The 10,883-nt window shown below is 51.4% G+C and overlaps 1 protein-coding gene across 1 annotated transcript; it reads left to right on the forward strand.

Moving 5' to 3' along the window:
- The first annotated feature begins 936 nt into the window (after positions 1 to 936).
- Positions 937 to 9,201, forward strand: RAB29 (RAB29, member RAS oncogene family). The gene is made up of 5 exons (XM_010404542.3): positions 937 to 1,081; positions 2,181 to 2,252; positions 3,284 to 3,465; positions 5,351 to 5,472; positions 5,793 to 9,201. The coding sequence occupies exons 1-5, from the start codon at positions 958 to 960 to the stop codon at positions 5,908 to 5,910; spliced, it is 618 nt and encodes a 205-aa protein (XP_010402844.2). The 5' UTR covers positions 937 to 957; the 3' UTR covers positions 5,911 to 9,201.
- The last annotated feature ends 1,682 nt before the right edge of the window (positions 9,202 to 10,883 follow it).

Raw genomic sequence — 10,883 nt, forward strand, 5'->3', positions numbered from 1 at the left:
CTGCGCCTCCAGCTCGCCCAGAGCAGGATCTTGGTGCAGAATCCCAAAACAAAGCCCCTGGGTTTGGGGAGCAGCCACCCCAAATGTGGCTTCACACATCACTGGGGTGAATATTGGGGTGCTGGGACACGGGAGGGGCCATGTCCTGGTCTCCTGGGGCTGGGGGAAGGAGCATGAATTGCAGAAAGAAATGCCCAGGCTTTGAGACCTTGGAGAAATCCCAGCAATGGGGGAGCCTTGTCTGAAAATTGAAATACATTGGTGGGGGAGTGCAGATTGTGGAGTCCTTTTATTTGTCTGGGGGTTGAAAAGGAGCTGGGGGTGCAGGGGTGCACGGGGCTGGAACTGGGGGTACAGGGGATGTGCAGGGCAGGGTTTGGGGCTCCATGGGGCTGGATCTGGGGGTACAAGGAGGTGGATCTGGGGGTGCGTGGGGCTGGAGGTGCAGAGGGCAGGATTGGGGTGTGCAGGGCAGGGTTTGGGGGTGCATGAAGCTGGATCTGGGGGTGCACAGCGCAGGATCTGCGGACACAGGGGATGTGCAGTGCTGGATCTGGGGGTGCAGGGCCAGGATCGGGGTGTGCAGGGTCAGGATCAGGGTGTGCGGGGCCAGGATCGGGGTGTGCAGGGGATGTGCACCGGTGGGTCTGGGGGTGCAGAGTCAGGATCGGGGTGTGCGGGACCAGGATCGGGGTGTGCAGGGTCAGGATCGGGGTGTGCAGGGTCAGGATCGGGGTGTGCAGGGCCAGGATCGGGGTGTGCGGGACAGGATCGGGGTGTGCGGGACAGGATCGGGGTGTGCAGGGTCAGGATCGGGGTGTGCAGGGCATGTGCAGCGCTGGATGTGGCCATGCCCGGGGCCGGCGGAAGGCAGCGAACTACAGCTCCCGGCAGCCCGTGCAGGCTCCGCCGCTGCCCCTCACATGACCGAGCGGGGCCGGGCCGGGCCGGGCCGGGATGGGGCAGCGCGATCGGATGTTCAAGGTGCTGGTGGTGGGGGACGCCACGGTGGGCAAGACCTCGCTGGTGCAGCGCTACGCCAACGACAGCTTCAACCGGCACTACAAATCCACCGTGGGAGGTGAGCCCTGGGGGTCCCTGGGGGTTCCCTGGGGGTTCCCCGGGGGTTCCCCGGGGTCCCGGCCCGCTGCGCATCCCGAGCCCCGCTCCGCGCCCCGAGCCCGGGGGGAACGCGCCCCTCTCCCCTGCTCCTCCCCGGGCCGTGGGATTGGGAATTTGGGATAGGAACAGCCGCGTATCATCGGTGGTTTATGGGGCATCAGTTCCCAGAGTCTCTTTCCGGAGCCCCCGGGGGATTCTGTCCTTCTGCCCGGCTCATTTGGGGTGTCCCATCCTCTCCCACCCCATGGAAAGACCACCCCAGGAGCTATAAACTGGATGGTCTGAGCTTACAGGCTCAGCTCATCCCAGTAAAACCATCGGCAGCGCTGGTTTGGCATCAATTGACCAGCCTGAGGGGTCGGCAGCGCTTGGAAAGGTCTGTGAGGAATGGGGCTGAGTGGGATTTGGGTTCTTTGTGTAAATGGATAACCTGGAAGGAGCAGGAGCCGCCAAGGGTTTACCCAGGAAATCTCCCCCAGGACCCAAAATCGTGGGGGTTGAGCACAGCTGTTTAAATCTTTTTATTCCTGAACCGAGAGGGGATGGATTAGAAGTGGAAAACGCTGGAGAGCTCCGGGCTGTGCCCGTGGTCTCTCCCAGCAGGAAACGCTGCAGACTCGTTTCTGGTACTTTTTTTAACACTTAGTTCCTGGTTTTGGTCAGTTCCAGCCCAGCTGGGCCTGGCTGCCAGCAGAGCCGGGCAGGTTTTCCCCTGCAGTGAAAACCTGACCCATCAGGAGCTGAGAATAACGCAGAGCTTCCCTTTTTGACTCAGTGGCCTGGTTCCGGCAAACGTGGGGTGATTCAGGTTGGAAAGGACCTCACAGCTCCTCTCACCCCACGGGCAGGGACACCTTTCCCTATCCCAGGTGGCTCCCAGCCCCGTCCAACCTGGAATTGTGCATGAGCTGCTGGCAGTGATCCAGGATTCTGAAAGGCCCCGTGGCTGGGGCTGGACTGGGGCTCTGGGAGATGGGGAGAGGCTGTGGGGGAATGAGCCCCGTGGTGCAGAACGGCCCTGATCAGGTTTCCTTTCTGGTTTCTTGGGAATTCTCCAGTGGATTTTGCGCTGAAGGTGGTTCAGTGGTCGGAGTCGGAGACGGTTCGGCTGCAGTTGTGGGACATTGCAGGTATTTTAAAAGGTTTTTAAAGTTCTGTGTTTTGGCCTTTTTTGCCCTCCTTTCCCCCTGCCTTTTCCCCTTCCTCTTCCTTTTCTTCTTCCTATTCCTTCTGCTCCAAAAATAAATCCCAGGAGCCTGTGGATCCAGGGCCAGGACTGCTCTGCTTTGCAGGGCTTCCTTGAGCCTGCTGTAGTAATTTAAATATTTAATTAAAGTCCACCTGCAAGAAATGCACTCAGTAATTCCTGCCCAGCCTTTCCTTTCTGTTCCAGAGCAGAGGGAATGTGGAACTGGCTCATCTGTAGCTGGATATGAGACTGCTCAGCTCCAAATCTTGTGTTAAAATCCAAATTTCTGGCATGAGACACACTCCAAGGGACAGAATTACATGAGCTGGAGTGGAGTGAGGAGCTCCTGCTCCTTGGAGAGGGGCAGAGAAATGAATTCCCCAAATTCCCTGGCACCAGGAGAGGTCTGGGCAGCAGCAGCTCTAAAATGGCACCTCCGGATCTGGAGCAGGGAGGAAAACAGGGCTGTGGCTTCCTCTGGTTTTGCTGCCTGGCATCCTTAAAAAGGCAACAGGAAGGAGAAGTTGGCAGAGTGAGCAATGCAGCAAGAAACTGGTTTCAGTTTCAGCCCCAAAAAGGAGTTTGAGGTGTGGGAGTGCCCTCCTGGTGCCCAGGGACACTCAGGTGGCTGGAGCTGCCCCTGGATCCCTGGAAGTGTCCCAGGCCAGGCTGGACAGGGTTTGGAGCACCCTGGGATAGGGGAGGGTGTCCCTGCCCATGGCAGGGGTGGCACTGGGGCATCTTTGGTCCCTTTTAACCCAAACAAATCTGGAATTTCACAATTCTGAGATCCGAGACCTGCCCAGTGCGGAGGTGCCCAGGCAGGACACATCCGGTGCCTGGATTCCCTCATTAATTAAGCAGAGATCATTAGTGCCAGCTGAGAAAACGATGAATAAACACATTATTTGCATGAACAAATCTAAACCCAGCAACTTGGGGGGGAATTTTTTTCTTGTTTTGACCCCGAAGGGCAGGAACGCTTCACGTCCATGACCCGGCTGTACTACAGGGATGCCTCGGCCTGTGTGATCATGTTTGATGTCACCAATGTCAGCACCTTCAGCAACAGCCAGAAGTGGAAGCAGGACTTGGACAGCAAGCTCGTGCTGCCAGATGGGAGCCCTGTGCCCTGCCTGCTGCTGGCCAACAAGGTGAGGAGCCCTGGGTGTGCTCTGGGTGTGCTTGGCTGTGGGTTTGTGTGGGTTTGTGTGTGTTTCTCTGTGTGTTTGTGTGGGGTTTTGTGTGTTTTGTGTGTTCCTGGGTGGGGTTTTGTGTGTTTCTCTGTGTCTCTGTGTGGGTTCATGTGATTTGCTCTGTGTGTTTGTGTGTTTTTATGTTTATCTGTGTGTTTGTGTGTGTTTCTCTGTGTGTTTGTGTGGGGTTTTGTGTGTTTTGTGTGTTCCTGGGTGGGGTTTTGGTGTGTGTGTCTCTGTGTGGGTTCATGTGATTTTCTCTGTGTGTTTGTGTGTTTTTATGTTTCTCTGTGTGTTTGTGTGGGGGTTTGTGTGTTTTGTGTGTTTCTGTGTGGGGTTTTGTGTGTTTCTCTGTGTGTTTGTGTGTGTTTTGTGTGTTCCTGTGTGGGGTTTTGTGTGTTTGTGTGTTCCTGTGTGTTTCTCTGTGTGATTTTGTGTGTGTTTCTCTGGGTTTCTCTGGGTGTTTGTGTGTTCCTGTGTGGGGTTTTGTGTGTTTCTCTGTGTCTCTGTGTGGGTTCATGTGATTTTCTCTGTGTGTTTGTGTGTTTTTATGTTTATCTGTGTGTTTTTTGTGTTTCTCTGTGTGGTTTTATGTTTCTCTGTGTGTTTGTGTGTTCCTTTGTGGGGTTTTGTGTGTTTTGTGTGTTTCTCTGTGTCTCTGTGTGCGTTCATGTGATTTTCTCTGTGTGTTTGTGTGTTTTTATGTTTCTCTGTGTGTTTTGCATGTTCCTGTGTGTTTCTCTGTGTGGTTTTGTGTGCGTTTTGTGTGTTTCTGTGTGTTTTGTGTTCCTGTGTGGGTTTCTGTCTGGGTTTGTGTGGTTTTTGTGTGTTTTCCTGTTTGTATTTCTGTGTTTGTGTGTGCTGCTGTGTTTCTGTGCGTTTGTGTGGTTTTGTGTGTGTTTCTCTGTGTTTCTGTGTGGGTTTTGTGTGTGTGTTTTTCTGATTGTGTTTCTGTTTCTCTGTGTGTTTCTCCCTGACAGGAGGGGGCAGCTGGGGGGGATTTGGGATCTTATCCCAGGGAACAGGGGCAGGAGGAGAGGGAACGGCCTCAGGCTGGGCCAGGGGAGGCTCAGGGTGGAATTTCAGCAGGAATTTCCTCATGGAAAGGGTTGGAAAGGGAGGTTTGGAGTGCCCATCCCTGGAGGTGTCACCTGGATGTGGCACTCAGAGCTCAGGGTGGGGATCAGGCCCATAACTTGGACTCGATGATCCCGGAGGGATTTTCCAGCCTCGGGGATCCTGGGATTCAGTTTTGAGGCAACAGTTTTGCCGGGATCAGGGAAATCTGGGTGGCTGCACCCACCAGCTGCTCTGGGCCAGGGTGTCTCTCTGCCTCCCTGTCCATCCCATTGGCACTGGTGCCACCACACCCGTGCCACCTTTCCTGGCTGCTGAGAGCCCAGGCAGATTTGGGATGAGGGACAACGTTGGAAGCTCCATTCCAGGCGTTCTTGACTGAGGCGTGTCGGTAACTCAGATCTCAGATAAAGAAATTGCTGCTTGCAACATCCCAGTAGGAACCTTGCCCCAAGAGCTCCCTGTGGGAGCGGGACCTGGGAGCTGTGAGGGCTGAGCTAAATGGCCCTTCCAGCTCAGAAATTAGGATGAAATTCCTCCCTGGGAGGGTGGGCAGGCCCTGGCACAGAGTGCCCAGAGAAGCTGTGGCTGCCCCTGGATCCCTGGAAGTGTCCAAGGCCAGGCTGGACGGGGCTTGGAGCAGCCTGGGACAGTGGGAGGTGTCCCTGCCCATGGCAGGGGTGGGAATGGATGAATTTAAGGTTCCCTCCAGCCAAAACCATTCTGGGATTCTCTGACTCTAAAATGCCTGGTTCCTGCTTTGCAGTGTGACCTTTCCCCGTGGGCAGTGACCAGGGAAGAAGTCGATCGGTTCAGCAAAGAAAATGGATTTTCAGGATGGGTGGAGACATCTGTGAAGGAAAACAAGAACATCAACGAGTCCATGAGGTAGGAACAGAGCCTGGTCATGTGTCCAGGAGTTAATTCCCTCCCCTGCCCAGAGAAGCTGTGGCTGCCCCTGGATCCCTGGAAGCGCCCAAGGCCAGGCTGGATGGGGCTTGGAGCAACCTGGGAAAGAGGAAGGTGTCCCTGCCCAAGTCCAACTGCCAGTGTTGTCATGTTCCTTAACCTGAATTTTTAGTCATTTCCTGGAGTTTATATCCTTCTGAGCTTTGCTTCTTATTTTTTATTTCTTTTCTACGCTGCCCAACGCTGCTGGTTAAAAAAATCAACCCCACAAACCAAGCCATGGATGTTTTTTTTCCCAGGGTTCTCATTGAGAAGATGATGTCCTCATCCACGGGACATGGAAGTTCCTCCTCTGCTGGGAGTGGGGACTATATCAGCATCAAGGAGACCTCCACTCCAGGCTGGGCCTGCTGCTAAAGCCACTGACACTCCATCCCCTGGGGTCCAGCACTGATGGGCTTCTCATCGTCATCATCATCATCGTCATCATCATCGTCATCATCATCGTCATCATCATCATCATCGTCACCTCTCCCTAAACTGTCACTGGTCTGGGGGCTTTTTCCCGTGATTTTGAACTTGCCTCCTGCCCAGTGAATGTTTTCTCAGCAGAGTGTTGCTACAGTGACTTGGAGTGAGGAATGGGAGGAAGAGGAGCAGGAAGATTCCTCTTTTCCCCCATGGTAGCAGCCGGGAGCTCTGCTGCTCTGATGGAGCACAATCCATGGCCAAGCAGTGGCTTGGATTACATTTTTTTTTTTTTAAATTCTGAGCACTTCATCCTCTGGCAGTGCTGGCCTGTCCCAGGCAGGGCTGTCAGAGGGGTTTTTTAATTTTCTGCACCTTTATCCCCTCCCCAGCAGAGCCCTGCAGTGATTTTTGGTCACACACACACCAAGTCCAGGTGGTGCCTGTGGATTCCCAGCTGTGGGATTACAGCAAACTCCTCCCTCCATGCCTGGAACGATGGATCTCTGTCCTGGAGGGACCAGCACGTCCCATCAGTGCCACCAGACGTCCTGAGGATGTGGAGCTGGATGTGGATCAACACTGCCAAATTCTCGGGGTGAATTTGGGACCTGGAGCAGCACAGCTCTGCCCCCCCCCTCCCCCGGGTTCTGCCTGCGCTGCTCAGCAGCAGAGACCTCAAATTTTGGTCAGGAGCTGCCCAGCTGCCTCCTGCCCTTCCTCCTCACCCCGCCCCAAGTCTGGCACAGCCCCATTCTGCTGCCCCTTTATTGGGGCACGGGGATGAGGAGGGGGCTGTAAACCCCTTTGTGTGCCACAGCGAGGGCCCTTTGCACTCCGAGGACAGCCTGCACCCCCCACCCCAAACAGCTCTTGGCAACTGCTGCTGAACTGCCTTCCCACCATTCTCCTGCAGCCAGGAGGGAATTTGGGGGAGGAAACAGCTCCCTGAAATTCCCCCCTGCTGCTTTTAGTGGGGCAGGGGGAAGAGGAGGAGGAAAAGACTTTGTGGGATAAAAGGAAAGGGAGGAACCACTCCCCGTTTCCCTTCGGTGCCCGCTTTCCCCCCCATGTCCCAGATATTCGTGGTGGAGAGCAGCTGTGGCCAAAAAATTGGTAGAAATTGAGGAGAATTAGTAGGAAACTCACACTTCAGGGCTGGAGTTGGAGTGGTTTGTGTGTTTAACTCTGGATTTGCTGTTCCATGGTTCTCTGATGGGACAGAATCACCCTGCCCATGTTTTAGGTTTGGAGTTCAGCAAATGGCCTCCAATAATTGGGGTTTGGGTTTTTTTTCCTCCTCGAGTGGTTTAACTGGAAAACAGGACTAGAAGTTGCTGTGTCCTGCTGAATTAGGATTGCTTTGCTCTGGCAGATTATTCCTCCTGCCTGTCTTACACAGAGGGAGGAGTTGGCAGGGCAGGAACTCAGCACCTCCACTAAGCACAAAAAAATCAGAGTTTTCATTCTCTGGAGCTGGAAAGACTTGACAAGGAAACAGTGAGGGTTAAGAGATTCAGACCTGGTTGTGCTCCACTGTTTTAATGAAAAGCTGAAACAGCTGGGCCAGGTTTCTGTCATGCAAATACTGCCAAATTTGGGGTTAGAGGTGCTTAAAAATACCCTTCTCTGGGCCCTTGGTTTTGCTGTAGAAACAGGGAGAACTGATTAGCAAAAAAACCTGAAGTGCCTTGCTGAATTTTAGTTCATTGTCTTAAAAAGAAAAAAACCAGAAAAAACGGGTTTTAATGCTATAAATATTCCTAGTTCTGTGTAGAGCATGGAGAAGTGCCTCATTTCCTAAAGGAGCTGTCATGAAACCCCTTCAGATTCGGGAGTTATTTATTGATTTTTGTGTTTGCACCTTAAAGTGTTTCAGCAAAGAGCTGAATTAGGACTGCTTAGAGATGGAAAATCCTGCCCAGGCCCCACTCACTGCTCAGAGCAGCTGAAAATTCCCCATTCCTTTTCCATCCAGTTACGGAATCACAGAATGGCGTGGGTTGGAAGGACTTCAAAGATCCCTCAGTGTCACCCCTGCCGTGGGCAGGGACACTTCCACTGTCCCAGGCTGCTCCAAGCTGGCCTTGGGCACTTCCAGGGATGGAGCAGCCACGGATTCTCTGGATCATCTGTGCCAGGGGCTCCTCACAGGGAATTCCTGGCAGTTTCACAGGAAAACTTCTTCCATCATCACTTTGAGCCCTCCCAGTGCCCCTCTGGCGCCTGCACCTCTCAACCTTCACCTTTTCCTTCAGAAGTGCCTCTCAGAATCGATCAAAAACCCAAAGGAAGATATTTTTTATCGATTTCCCAGCATTTCTGTGCATTTCCAATCCCCACGTGTGCCTTGGGGAGTTCGTTTTCTACATTTACTGTTGGTTAACAACTGAACAAATGTCAAAAAAACCCCCCCACAAGCTGCACACCAGGAAGAGTCGTTGCTTGGGCTCGGTGTAAAACCCCAACCAGACAGGAAAACGATTTCCCTGGGCAGCTGTGAGTGTTTTCAGAGATCTCCCTGTGCTTAAAAAAAGCCAAACCAACCCAAAAAACTGCCCCTTGATTACAACGAATTCCAGAGCCCCATCCAGGGGCAGCGTGGGAGGAACAGGGGCTGTGCCCAGCTTGTGCCAGCTGAAGTAATTCTGGTTTTTAAAACAACTGGAAGGGGAAAGACAAGAAATGTCTTAAATTAAGTCCTGTTGATGTGTAGGTGGGTAAAAACCTGAAATCTTTCACATAGGAATCAGCAAAGTCTTGTGTTCGTTCTGCTCCGCTCGTGGCCTCATCAGGAAGGAGCGGTTTGGGAAATGAAGGAATTTGAATTTCTTTTTCCCTGCTTTCACTCTGCACCCTCTGTGTGACTCTGGGCCAACTGTTCCCATTTCCTCCTCGTCGTTTCTCCTTCCTGCAGCTTGGATTTGTGGCCCTGGGACTCAAAATCACACGCATTTCAAGGTGTATTTTGTGAATGGATGGCTGCGCTCTGTGGGGCCACACAGCTGGAGAATTTTACTGCCCCTAGGTCATAAATAAGTTGACAATATCAAAATGTAGCTTTTTATTTTTAATTGCTTGCTGATACACAGAAGTATTTTAGAGGCAGGGTCCTGATCATTGTACAATTCAGTGTTATGGTTGTGTAAAGAGGAAGAACTGGTGGGGGATTTTAATCCACACCAACCAGTCACTGGTGCAGCATTGCAACGGTTTGAAATAAAAATTTGGCATTGCTCAGGTGGTAGTTGTTGTTTTGCTCTCTCAACAGTCCTAAGAAATGAGTTTACAAGTTGAAATTAGGCATAAAAATAATAAAAATGTACAAAACACTCATTGTGAGCTGCCCTGAATTGCCAGCAAAACAAATTCCACCGAAACATCCTCAATGATTGTGTTTTTATGGGGCTACAGGCGGGACATAAACATGCAAAACTTGTGCATCTCTGAGTCAGCCCTTCAAAAATATTGGCTTTTAATCCAGTATTTCCAGCAGAGAATTCCTTGATGTGGTTTCTGCACCTTCCTCCTCAGGGCTCCTTAATTCAGTGGGTTTTGGGACAGGCAGATGCTCCCAGGGCCTCTTCATTCCACGATCAGCTGGATTTTCCTGAGGATTGACTGGCACCAGGGACAGGGATGGAGCAGGAAAAGGGCCAGAATTCCAAAGAATTCCAATGAAATTCAAGCAGGGCATGAAATGAACTCCAAATTATCCTGTAATTGTAATTACCCCTATAAATCTGACCATATTTGTAGCATCAAACTGTCTTTTCACGGTACCCAAAGTACAAAAATAAGATTTTAAGCGCTATTTTTACTAAAATGGAGGGATGAACCTCCAAAGAGCCAAGTGCAAAGCGAGAGTGAGAAGCTGCCATTTTAATGACTGTGGAATACTTCCAATTTTTCCATGGTTAAAGCATCCCCTTTGCTAAACAGAATGAGTCATTTGGGGGGTTTAGAGGGAATTTAAAGTGTAAAAATCAGATCTCTTCAGTGCATAAATTGTGCTGATGAGGGAAAATGGTGCTGGTGAGACCAGTGCTGATGATGAAACCCGCGGGTGGAATTAAAATTCTGCATTTCTTCATGATAAAAATCAACTCGCTGACCCCAGGGCTGATAAAAACCCACAGGACAGGAAATTGTGGAGATTTATTTCAAATTTAATCCAGTGACAGAATCCACCCCGGTTTGGGGTGGCTCCAGAGCAGGAGGGGTTGGAGGAGGAGGGAATGATGGGGAAAATCCCATGGGATTCCGTGTTTATCCCAGGGCAGGGGTGATGTTCCCGGTGTGGATTCCCGGCGCTCTGAAGTGCGGGGACACTTCCATGACAAAGGGACAGCGGGGCTGGAATGGCCCCGGGCTGGCATTGCCCTGCCCTAACTTTGGCTGCCTAAGTCGCGATAGGCGCGACAGGGAGGGGAGAAAACACAAGAAAAACAAACAAACGAAAAAAAACCAACAAAAGGAAAAAAAAAACCCCACACAACCCCCCCCCCCCGCACATAACAAACCAAACCAAACCAAACCGAACAAAGATTTAAAAAAGAAAAAAAAAAAAAAAAAGAAAAAAAAAAACCCAAATACACACCCAAAAAACCCCCACGAAAAACCCAAAACAAACCAAACCTAAAAGAATTTAAAAAACCCATAGAAAACCCACATTAACTCCACTGAAACATCCTCAATGATTGTGTTTTTATTGGGCTACAGGCGGGACATAAACATGCAAAACTTGTGCATCTCTGAGTCAGCCCTTCAAAAATATTGGCTTTTAATCCAGTATTTCCAGCAGAGAATTCCTTGATGTGGTTTCTGCACCTTCCTCCTCAGGGCTCCTTAATTCAGTGGGTTTTGGGACAGGCAGATGCTCCCAGGGCCTCTTCATTCCACGATCAGCTGGATTTTCCTGA

The sequence above is a fragment of the Corvus cornix genome, chromosome 26, assembly GCF_000738735.6.
Source record: "Corvus cornix cornix isolate S_Up_H32 chromosome 26, ASM73873v5, whole genome shotgun sequence".
NCBI classification, from domain to species: domain Eukaryota; kingdom Metazoa; phylum Chordata; class Aves; order Passeriformes; family Corvidae; genus Corvus; species Corvus cornix.